Source organism: Equus caballus, chromosome 16, assembly GCF_041296265.1.
Source record: "Equus caballus isolate H_3958 breed thoroughbred chromosome 16, TB-T2T, whole genome shotgun sequence".
Taxonomy (NCBI): Eukaryota; Metazoa; Chordata; class Mammalia; order Perissodactyla; family Equidae; genus Equus; species Equus caballus.
In genome coordinates this window covers 16,211,764-16,224,584 of record NC_091699.1, presented here as the reverse complement: position 1 = coordinate 16,224,584, position 12,821 = coordinate 16,211,764, and the positions used below count along the sequence as shown (strand labels likewise).

Sequence of the window (12,821 nt, the reverse complement as noted above, 5' to 3'; positions counted from 1 at the left end):
TGATGGAATAGGAAATATAGCACGTCATCTATGTTACATTCAAGCCAAAAATCATCAGATATAATATCCAGTTTATAGGAAACGTAGGGATAGAGAAGCAAGCTAAATGATACCACAAGAAAACAACTGGACAAGTCAGAGCGTGAGACATTCTACATGATAACTGGCCTGATCTCTTCAGTTAGTCAGTGGCCTTAAAATTGAGGGAAGCTGGGGGTGGAGGGAGATGGCTGTGCTAGATTTAAGAAGATTTAAGGGACCTACAGCCAAATGCATTTCATCATCCTAGATTAGATTAAGATTTGGAGCAAAGCAGCTATAAAAACATTTTGGGTCAACTAGGAAAATGTTAATATGGACTGGGTATTGTTGGAGATGAAAATTTCCACTAAAATGAAAAGAGAGAGATCATTGGCTTTAAAAAGCAGGTTACCACCAGTAATTACCTTTATTTCAAAATACAAATGCTTGTGTATAGGCATGTATGTATGCACTTGTGTATATGTATATACTTATGATCATACATATGCCCAGAAAATTATCCACTTAGATGAACACTAAGACTGATAATCTCTGGGTAGTAGAAATATAATGGTTTTATTTTTACCGGTCTGTATTTTTAAATTTTCAGCTATGAATATGGATTGGTTTTGTAATAATAAAAGGTTATTTTTAAAAAACCATTTTTTCATATAGAAAAACAACAGTGTGTTCTGTCCTTTAAGGAAAATAAAAATGTTTCTTTTGGGGAAAGAAGGTGCAAAGACTGGAAGACACTTTAGTATCTTTTAAAACCATCTGGTAACAGTTTTTGGCTGTAAAGCTTTGCGTATTTGTCTTTATTCAGTACGGTATAGTCAAACAGACCTACTTTTGAATTCAAACTCTGTCACTTATATCGTTTTTACTCTGGGCATGTCGCTTTATCTCTGTTTTCTCATCTAAAAGAGTAGTTGTGAGAATTAAAGATGATTTAAATAAATCAGTGCCTGGAACAGCGTAAGCTCACAAAATTATAATATTACGAATTCTTATCAAAATTTTAAATCTTATACATGACAACTTGATTAATAAAATAATAAAGAGAGCGGTCATCAACTAACACCATTATTGCTCTTAAATATGTTTCACAAAATATGTTTATACAAGTGGAGTATAGAATCTTCAAAGACAAGTAGGAATTTTAAGAGTTCCCTTAGCAGAACTAGACCCACTTTGTTCATGATAGCAATTAGGATTTGATAGACGATACAGTGTAACTTTGTGGCCAAAGCCCATTGTCTGCTTCCACATAAAGCACTATTCAGTGGTGGTGCTATTTTCTTGTTTTGCTTTGAATAACCTCCCAGTGTCATTGTGAACTTCAAATGAGATAAAAAACACTGTACAGCTCTAAGATACTTTTTAAAAATTGGAGTGTTATTACCTCGGTGTAAATTTTCACGTAGTAATTTTATTATTTTCATAAGATCAAGGAACTACGTCAATAGGAAAGACAACTCCTGGTACCAAAAGAACTCCAGGATACTAGGGTGACTCATGAAGAATCAATGAATGAGGCAAAAGGACATTTGTCAGCAAAATGAATTAGTGAATTGATTGTTCAGATATTACCAAATTTTAATTACCAAGTCGTTATTGAGTGCTTACTTTGTAGACAGCCCTGTCTCTGAACTCTGGTGAACTATGGCATTCTTGTGGGCGATTCACCCACGTTAAGTGAATCACATCATAGTGCTAATGCTTTCATGCTTGATAGACTTCTAACGTGATCACTGGCAGAAGGATAATTGATTAGAACTATTTATTTGAACGTTTTATTGTGTCATTTTAATGAGATAGAGCACAATTTGGAGCTTCGGACTGGGAGTGAAGAGACCTGATTTCTGTCTTAAACTCTCCTGCCAACCGTCTGGGTAATACCTTGCACAAATCATTTAATTTCTCTGGAACTCATTTTCCTTATATGAAAAATTGAGTTTGAATGTGTTAATCTCCTTGGTCTTAAGATTTGTGAGTCTGAGGTCTCCACAGTCCATGTATTTCCTTTAGTACAGTTGCAAAACTGGTAAATTGATTATTTTGCATGAACTAAACTGGCATATAGCTCTGTGGCTCTAAGCTTGTGTTAGGATCTTTGTGGATTCCTAGTGTGGTTCACCAGTGATGGGATATGTTACCCAGAGAATCTCCATGTAACTGATCTTGAAAAATTAATTGATAAAATGTGAACAGTGAAGAAGATGCATGTTTTAGAGGTTTAGGATTTCCTGAAACATAAATATGGGTCAGTTGATAAGATAGCCCATGGTATTTTATTATGCCAGAAACCAAAATTACTGGAGAATTTCAGATTTTACATGCAACGACAAGTTAACACAGTTTACATGGGACGTCTTTGGTTCAAAGGCACAGTCATTTGAAAAGTGTTTAGTTGATCCCTAGAAAGTGGTTAGACAGGTTAGACTCTTTCTCAGGTATTACAGGCAAATTAACTTTTGAAGGGGGGAAAAAAGGGAAGTTTTCAGTTTTTCTTTTTGAGACTTAATTTACTATTTGGTATTTTTTTTCCAGATAAAAGTGCGTTTCACCTAATTAGCAGACAGGTATGAAAAGGAAATAGTAACTCAGGATTAGAACATGAATAAAAATACAATATACAGAATTGCCATTACACTTTAAATAAACTAGTTATAGGCATACTGTTCAGTATCTCAACATTAGAACCCAAAAGAACCTTGAGGACTATTCTGTTTTGCAGATGGGCATTCTTCTCATCCTAGAGATGAGAAATGTGAACCCTAAGAATTGACACCAGTCTGTGACTGAACCAGATAAGAACGTAAAACTTAGGCTTTCTGGCTCCAGTGTCACTCTGCCTTTCCGTAGACTACACTGCCTTGGGATCAAGAAGGCCTTTTAAAATATCAAATACACGTGTACTGTAGCAGCTAGTGGCTGCAAGTTAATGTCATTTCATTGAATCATTTTGCTTTAAATCAAAATGGTACATAAATTATTAATCTTATATACAAAAAGGTTGCTTTTTGAAAATCTGAACCACATTACAGTTTTTGGTTAAAGAAGAATGGATTTTGCCTTTTTGAAAAAATGACACATATATTCAAAGGTGGACTTCCTTTGTCTCTTTCTTTGGGAATACCTGGCTTGCTGTGATGGTTGTGGTGAAATTTACATCTTAGGATACAGGATTATTTGTTCTTCCAAAAGGCATGTGTCCCACTGGGATGTCATTTCTTCCGTGTTGTGTCCCCTGTGACCATGAAGAAACCCTGAACTGATGCAACCATCGGTAGAAGATGAGGCTTCGGGCCAGCTTTGACTGCACTAGAGAAAGGCAGCAGATGTTCTGGGCAGAGGGAGAGTGAGTTTAGGTAGTCATTCTGGTTGTTGGCAATTATGTGTCTTCCTTTTGAGCACCGTGACGAAATTTAAGTCTTATTGGAACAAGAAGAAAATTGATGCTGTTGTCAGTTCATTAGGTCTCTAAACTCCTCCTTGAATGATACGTGTGAGACAGATGTGACAAGCAGCTGTTCCCTCATTGTTCTCATCATCAACAAAAATAATAAACATGTGTTTTATGCCAACTAGGGACACTGTGCTAGGCTCTGGGGATATAAAGAGGTGTTGTGTGTTGTTCTCTCAGAGAGCTCTTACCTTTTAGGGGCCAGCGTAAGAGTTCATAGCACTGATAGCATTTAATGACGCAACTTTTAAAGTGAAGTTATAGCAAAAGAAGAGAATACTGTACACTATTATATACCAATACTAACATTGCTTATTTTACATAAAAGATAGGGAAAACAATTAAAGAAGTTTTAAAAATCCAAATTCAATCTAGAGAGTAAAATCCAAATTTAGTCTTTAGCCAAAAAAAGCAAGGTTTTAAGAGTAATGCAACATAAAAAATACTTAATAATGTATTTCTTGGGAATATTTGATGTGAATCATTCTAAACACTGAATAGTGCTTTAAAAAACTTGATACAGGTAAAATACTATGATTTTATTAACTATAGATTTTCAGACCTTCTCTGACTTTTTGTTATTGAATCATTCACGCTGTTACTACTGTAGTTGCCTTCTCCTAAACGTACTAAAATTTGGGGAGTTTTTTTGACTAACTAATATTCAGCTTCTCTTGGCCAAAGATAGGTTTCATAAGTAATATTGAAGACCAGATACTGAGAGCAGCCTTCTCAAATACCAAACTGTTCATTTTTTTTTAACTGTCATAAATCAGGATTGAATTAAAAAGCTTTTCATCCTCCTCAATGTATAATCGTTCCTAATCATCCCCATTCTTTCTCCTCTGAGGGTGTGCACTCTACCTACAACCACACCCATACCCTTATGTCTCCCAAGTTCAAGGGGAGATGACCTTCTCCTCACCCTCTATATTGCCCAAGCCCTACATCCCTCAGTAGAAGAAGTTAACTTTTGTGCGTGTGCATAAGAAAAGTGGTCTTTCACTACTCCTTTCCTCACTCTGTAAAATTACCGAGACCTGTCCTTCAAAGGGATTCTCCACAGGGTGGAGAGCAATAGCCTTCTATAGAGAGGTACCCTGAGATGCAAAGCACTGATAACCAACCGGTGTCCAGTGCACCTAGACATGGTCTGAAGCTCCAAAAATTTACATTACAATCCCATTCACCGGCAGGCTCTTTTATGCATCTTATCATAATATCTTTCAGATTTTGATATTATAAAGAGTAGGACACAGAGGAATTTTTTGTTTTTTTTTTTTTTAGGAAGGTTAGCCCTGAGCTAACTACTGCCAATCCTCCTCTTTTTGCTGAGGAAGACTGGCCCTGAGCTAACATCCGTGCCCATCTTCCTCTACTTTATATGTGGGATGCCTACCCCAGCATGGCTTTTGCCAAGTGGTGCCATGTCCGCACCCGGGATCCGAACCAGTGAATCCCGGGCTGCCAAGAAGCGGAACATGTGAACTTAACCACTGTGCCACCAGGCCAGCCCCCACAGAGGAATCTTAAGGCCTTGAAGATAAAGATACTCACATGCATGTCAAAACTCTCATAAATTTTCTGGTGATTACATAGTGTCCACTGATAATAATGACTTTCTTTAAGCAAATGTATTATTTCTGATATCAGTGCATGCTGATTGACTTTCAAAGTTAAGTAGACTGAAAGATCACTCTTTAGATAATTTTGATAAATGTAGTTAAATGTGAACTCATTGAGGATAAGAACCTTGGCTTATTAATTTATCTTTTATGCCTAGAATGTGCTCAGTAAGTATTTGATGAATATTTGAGGAATGGTTGGATGGATAGCTCTAAAATAAAATGTAATACATTTTTTTCAATAACTAAGGACAAAACAGATACATAATTAAATACAAATGAGATTGTCTCAGTTTATTTCTGATCATTTTAATGTCCATGTGAACAAGTTGTTTCTTAAGTTACCTAGTGCTGTAGTGTGATAGAACAAAACATCACTAACATAAAATATGATTAAACAACCCACATTGTATAAGTATTTTGCTGGTAACTTGGGGTGTTTCGTATATTGCTTGATTTGTATACAGTGTTAAAAGTTTTAACAACATTTATTGAGCCTGCCATGTGCCAGGCTCCATGTTTATCAAAATTGTAATTTTTATTTATTGACTATTTTCAAACTCCACAAGATAAGAACACATCTCGTTCATCAAGCCAGCATGAAGCTCAATGCCTACCAATATATTGTGATGTCAATAAATATTTGTTGAACAAATAAATGAATGAAATACGGTAAATAAGACAAGTTTTTGCTTTCAAGTAATATAGTTTCGGGGGAGAAGGAATGACAGAATGTGGTGAGTGCTGTAAGAGTAGATGCTGTTAGGTTCAGGTGCTGTGGAATAATTAGCTGTTCAAAACAATTTTATGTTTGATGAGCTAAAGGTCAGTATTAGAACTACTAGAGGCTTAGGAGGCGTAGCTACACAGTAGATGGGCAAGTTGAATGGTGTCTGAGAAAAAAAAGATAAGAGAAGTACCAGCAGGCGAAGAGTCCCAGGAGTTAGTCCCTTAGATCATAGTTGGAAATAATGGATCTGTGTATTGTCCAAATAGTAAAAGAGACTACTATAGAACTTGAGAACCAGGTCATATGATTGGCCTCAGGAACAAGACTGAGAAGATGCCCAGATAGAATTGTGTGGCATGAGTGAGCTCCATCAAAACTGAGCCAGTGTGGGAGGAAGCAGTGCCTTTCACCCATCCATCTCCATAGGTATTGAAAAATAGGTAACAGTTATTTACTGATATTCTGGAAAGAGTTGACGTGTTTTCTCTTCAACTCACCCTATACTCTATACCTGTGGTGCCTAATTTATGGAAAGAAGAGCAGAAGTTGGTGAAGGCCAGTAGTAGGCTGGCCTAAGGATTAAAGGCCTAACAACCTAGATTCTAGTTCCAGCTTGTCATTACCTTGCCGTTTAACCTGGAGAATTTACTTGTCATTCAGGAACCTCATTTTCTCATCTTATTAACAGACTGTTTTTGACTCTAAAGGATTTCTCTCACTCTAAAACGGCATCATTCTGCCAATTTTATCATTCTTATAACTTGGCATAATCTTAAGAACATTTTAATAAACGTGTCTATTTTGCGTGTGTGTGTGAGGAAGATTGGCACAGAGCTAACATCTGTGCCAATATTCCTCTATTTTATGTGGGATGCTGCCACAGTGTGGCTTGATGAGTGGTGCTAGGTCTGCGCCCAGGACCTGAACCTGCAAACCCCAGGCCGCCGAGGCAGAGCCTGCAACCTTAACCACTATGCCACTGGGTCAGCCCCATAAACGTGTGTGTTTTTTAAAAGTTGGAGAGACTTTGCAAAGTTGGAATTTGAGGGCAGGAATGAGGTGATGATTGGAGATTGGGTGAGATACTGCCACCTAATAGGAATGAGGCTGATGGTTGCTTTCCAGACTCAAACACACCTTGGGACGTTGAGTAGGAATATCTGTAGACAGAATGGGGCTTAATTTTTGTCCTATTTCATTAGTAGGAAAGAAAGTGTTCTTGACTTTAATCATTTATTTATTTATGTTTTGGTGAGGAAGATTGGCCCTGAGCTAACATCTGTTGCCAATCTTCCTCTTTTTGCTTGAGGAAGACTGTCGCTGAGCTGACATCTTCCAATCTTCCTCTACTTTGTGTGTGGACCACTGTCACAGCATGGCTTGATGAGTGGTGTGTAAGTCCATGCCCAGAATCCAAACCCACAAACCCCAGGCCACTGAAGCGGAGCATGCAAACCCAACCACTACGTCACCGGGCTGGCCCTAATCATTTATTTTGGTCTATCATAAATTCAACCAAGCATCTTAGATTCAGTCACACCTTTAAATATTATATCATTGTGTCTGTAATATAAATAAATTTCCCAGCATTGAGAGGGAAGGAGAAGCTCCTTTACTGAGAATTCAAATTGAATATAGATATAACTAGTTCTATGCAACTATAATTACCTCAGTCATTTGGACTGTCAAGAAACTTACTTTAACTTCAATTACTTTATAAAGGTTTATGGGGCTGAAAATAATGATGTAATTGCCCAACTGTCTGCTTTATTCTGCGCTGTTGAGATCCATTAAGCATTTTCCCACCAAGCTGTCGCTCTGTGATAGACAAGGAAACTTTTGCTAGTCCCCTTGCAGGATGACTAGTTACTCAATGTAGATTAACCGGATATATATTTCTTACACTTGGGGAATATTAGGATAAGTGTAATTCAGAGAGTTATTGCCATCTGATATATTGCCCTATGTGGGGACATCTTTTTAAATCCACGAGTCACTGCAATTCTGTTAGGACACTTATGTGACAAGAGGAGACTTGCTCCCACTTTGAATTTTGGCACTGCTGGTGTTTCTCTTTGCCAAGAAGAGCAAAAGGCCTTGAGCAAGAAGCCAGCCTTTTCCTGGTTACAGAACTGACCACAATTCCTTGCCAACCTCTCAGTGTAAGTCTATTTTTTTCTGGTAAGGCATTATTCTTCTCAGGGAGAACTCCATTTTTTTCATTATGGCGTGGCATCTATCATTTAAACATCAATTGATGCAGTATCGTGGCATTCGCTATTGATGGATAAGCTTAATAATCAAGTTTTAAAAAAGCAAACCCTCGTATATAAAATCTAAACTTTATCAGGCCTTATCTTCATTCTCTCAAAAATTTAATTTTATAGAATTTGGATAGCAGTCAGTGTCATTTGGGGCTTTAGAAAGTAGTATAATAAATAACTTAGAATATTACATTTCAGTAGCATGCTGATACCCAATTTTAAAATAGAATACATGTCTGAATTCAAAGGTTTTCTTCAATAATTTGATTAGAGATTCAACCAGGGATGGACAGCTAGAAAAAACTTTGTCCAAGTAAGTTTATCTGGTGTTTCATAACCCAGAGATTTAGGGTTTTCCATTTAAGAAGCAATCGGATATTGAACACTCTTTCTGCTCTGATACTTCTAAATACTGTACAGCTCGCAACCCTCACAAGACACTGGACATGTGGGTCACTGGCGAGACAGTGTGGCAATGTTTTCCTTGTAATGTACCAGGTCTTGCCAAAGTACTGAACAACATTATGACACAACATTTTGTCACAGCTGGCTCTCTGGCAGGAGAGTGCCAGCCAATTCAGGCCTGGTCTTTTGGGTGTTTATTCCCTCCTCTCCCAAATATTTGGAAACTCATGTCTTGACTCATTGGTGTGTTCGCAAGTTCTACTCTCACAAGTCTTTTTGTTTTAATGGATTGGTCTTTTGCAAGAAATAGACAAAATATCAGTGTGAATTACTGCAAATCCCTATTCTGTGCTGTTATGGGTGAAACTCTGGAAGATTCTCTCATTGACCCAGAAAGCGATTCTTTTGCTGATACACTGTCTGCAAGCACTTCACAAGGTAAAGTCAACTCCAGCTATGGCTGTTGGGATACTTTGGGCGTTTATGGAAGGGTAAAATTGCTCACGTAGTTTGTTTTCCAAGTTATACTTATTCTAATACTATCACATGTCTAGTTCAGTCACTTAATGCTTAGTTTGCTGCTATAATGTTCACTTAGAAGCATATTCAGAACTTTAAAAAAAGAAACCTAAACTAATCCATATTTTATCTGTGTGTATGGCTGCCATTTCCTGAATTTTAAGCATTAAAGGTGTATTTATATATAAAAAAATCTTATTCATTTGTATTTCCTGGGTTTATATATGTTTCCCCAAAATACTTAAGGTCTTTTGAGTATACCTGAAGAGTCTCTTTTTCTCCTTTTAGTCTTATATCTTAGATATCTCTCATAGCAGTTTCTATCCCTCTTACGGAATTTTTATTCCTCTTAAAGCCTTCTCAGCACATTTCTGTTCTACTCTGAAATCTAGATATTTCTGTGTACCTTTTGTCTCTGGCAAAGAATTATAAGCTTCCAGAGTGTAGGACCAAATTATATTCTTCTTTAAATTTGTTAGGATACCCAGCCTAGTGCCTAATGCATTGTAGAATGGATTGTGAAGATCTTAAAGAATATCTATTCTCAGCATCTCATTTTACACATAAAGAACATGAGGTCCCTAAGTGCCTACTGCATGCTAAGTAAATGATTAACTATTACTTTTACTTAGATTTGTAAGTTTCAAACAGATAACCTCATTTTTCAACATTTCTTTCTCGGCCGTTGCAAAATGTAAGTTCTTCATTTCTATAGCTCCTTCTGCTGGAGTTTCTTAGCACAGCTGCTTCTGTTTGTGTTTATTTCTATATTTCTATTGGTTTTATTTTTTTCTTCTCATAGATGCCAAAATAGACTGTGTTGACTCCTCTGATTCATGTTTTACAATATAAGTGCTAAAGCATTAGAATTAAGTCACTTAATCGTTGAAATGGATGGATTTACATTTTAACTTTTAAATTTTTCTGGAAGCCTGAAGTTTGAACATATTAATCACAATTTTTAAAAACATCAAGCTTTTTAGAAATTAAGAAAAAATATTTCCTGAAATACTATTTCATTTTATCATGATCATTTGACACAATGTACATTTCTGTCATCTGAGCCTCTTACGTAGGGGTTTAGTTTCATTATATAAAATGCTGTTATTCCATTTTCTGCAAGCCATAAAAATTATTGCTATCTTTCTTCAATTATTAAGTTTGCCTGCATCGGGACAGAATGTCCTGGCTATACTGTGATAGTTCTTGAGTCAAAATTTGATAGTTTTGTCTGTTTGAAAAGAATATGTCCAGAGTGCAGTGCAACAAATATGTTAGGTTAACTGGGGAACAAGTACTATTTATGGTAAGGGGTGGTTATGCGATTCAGGTTAGTTTTCATTCTGTGCTAATCTCTTTATTTTTATGCCTGAATTTGCCTCTAGGTTTAATTCTTTTGCATCTCAAATCTCTTCCAAAAGAATAACCTATTGCTTTTCTTCTTAATTAACATGGTACAGAAAAGAATTCTTAGCAATTAATAAGTTACATACTGTACCGCTAATTTAACTCTTGTCTTATATGGTCTCTGATTGCTTCTTATTCATAAGCATTGTTTTTCTGTTAAAAATATGAGGTCCTAAAGGCCAAAGACTTGTGGTTGTTAACTTCTATTGTATTTTGTAAATGATCGATAAATACCTACTCCGCTCTTGCCAAAACAAACTTGAAAATAAATTGGGAATTTGATCATCATTAGCTGTTTGAGGACAGCAGAGATGAAACACTGGCAGAGATTAGGTATGTGGCTTAGATACAGTCTTTCATTTAGCTGTTCCTTCTTCCTCATCATAGGCAAAGTGGAACTGGGGGTTTTGCAATTAGCTGGGTGCTGCTGTTGAAGAAAAAATGGCTGATTGAGTGCGAATGATCCAGCTATATTGGTCATATTCATGAGAGCGAAAACTCCGCTCTGTGTAGCCACTATGCCCAAAGAGGACTTCTGCACTTGTTCCTGGGCTCCGTTATTACTCTGACCGCTTTTATCTTATTCTCCTTTCTGTTTTCATCATGAACTCCTCAAGCAACCCCACGTAACCCCATGCTGGCTCTCAAACCATTTCCACTCGTAAAAATTGTCAAGATTGAAGGGAAGCTTCCACAAACTTAAGCTGAATATGCCTCCTGCTTTTAGTGCCAGACGTAGTCCTGTGTGAATTCTATGATTTTAAGTGGTTGCACCAGAGCATTGGAAGATGATGACACGCTTGTCTTTGGAGCTGATTGAGCAATGGAAATGTGCCTTAGAGACATGATAAATGCTGCAATAGGCGATCCTTTGAAACGAGAGTCTCTCCTGAGATGGGAGTGAGTGAGTGATTGCCTGCCATTTTTATTGAGGGATGTTTAAACTGTGTCTATGTGACTCCAGGCACCTATCTACTTGCAAGCATTTAGATAATTGACCAAAGTTTTCACCTTCCAGAAGTTTGAAAGGACCCATGTAGTATCAGGGAATGTAACTACCAATTTTGTCTTGGCCACATACTTTTTGTATGAGCTTGAACGAGTCGTTTATCATCTCTGCCCTCTCTTTCCACATATATTAACAGAAAATAGAGAGTTATTGTGAGGATTGAATGACGCAATATTTGCCAAAGCACATCTGAAGCCCTTTATAGAGTTTATTGTTTTGGCCTTGTAGTATTGATCACTTGTGGATAGAAGGCTGATACAATATCCTACATTTAAGGGCATTTTAAGGAATATGGGGAAAAAACTGTAGAATTCCTTATGCAGTAAAATAAGTGGCAGTTACTTGAGTGAGAGGAGGCTTCTGCATGACCTCAGTGAATGTTTTGGTAAGGAAATGATCAAACTTAGAGAAAGCATCTTTTTGTCTGATTTTTTAAGATTGAGGATACCTCTCACTTTTATTAACATTTTACTGTGAAAAGATTGAATTTCCAAAGGTTGAAATCACTCTTTGGACCTAAATGAGAGCGATGATTACATACTTTCTTTTCAGAGACATTGAAAAACCGTCTTAGATTATAATATTCTCTATATATGATGAAGATTTAGGTTATTGACACAGCTCTGAATTTCATAATCTCACATGTAATAACAATTCAGGGCCTTTTTCTAGAATTTTACTATTGTCCATATAAATTTCTTCCTTAGTATGGCTCTAGTTTTATTATTTATTTCTGGTTTAACTGTTCAAATCTCTTTCTCGAGCACCAGAATTTAGTAGGTTTGGTAGATTTCTAGGTTCTGAGAATCTCCTTGCTGCGTTTCTAAACACTGTCATTTCTCTTGTACTTTCCCCACAAATTATGAATTATACGAAAACTCAAAACAAATGTCATTTATAGGAGATGCTTAAAAAAAACCACTGGGGTCTTTTTCATTGTATTTTCCCCTCGCATCCCTAAGGAATGCAGCATGTCTTGAAAGCTACCTGACAGCAATTATCCGTTTAAACTGTTAATTGCAGTGTGAAACATGGGTTGTTAAATGAAAAACAGTTTTTATACTTCTGATAGAGGTTGTCATAGATTACTATCTTTGTCAGCATTCTCACTTATAACTTGAATAAGATAACCCTGAGGAAATTGTAAAATCATGGTAACTTTGTAAAGTACATATTCTTTGCGTCAGAGGAAATCTGAGAAAATTTCTTCATTATATTAGATCAACAGAACTGACAAAAAGTTTCTATTTTAGCTTCCTTTAGACACTCTTAAATTAGGCATTTGAAGTTGTTCAGAAGATGCCTCGTGTCCGTCTACTAGTGTTGAATATTTGCGAAAAAATGTGTAATAGAGAATGAATTGGACTTACTT

General features: G+C 36.6%; 1 protein-coding gene across 8 annotated transcripts in view; it reads left to right on the top strand.

The window, feature by feature from the left end:
• The window catches only part of PPARG (peroxisome proliferator activated receptor gamma), a 130,356-nt gene that overhangs the window by 48,468 nt on the left and 69,067 nt on the right, over positions 1-12,821 (top strand). Inside the window, exon 1 of one of the 8 annotated variants that reach the window (XM_001492411.6) lies at positions 8,613-8,952. The exons of the other annotated variants lie outside the window; for them this stretch is intronic. Within the exon in view, the coding sequence (XP_001492461.4) occupies positions 8,799-8,952 (154 nt within the window). The 5' untranslated portion in view covers positions 8,613-8,798. Of the gene's footprint in view, positions 1-8,612; positions 8,953-12,821 lie in introns of those variants that run through there. 8 annotated transcript variants of the gene reach the window in all.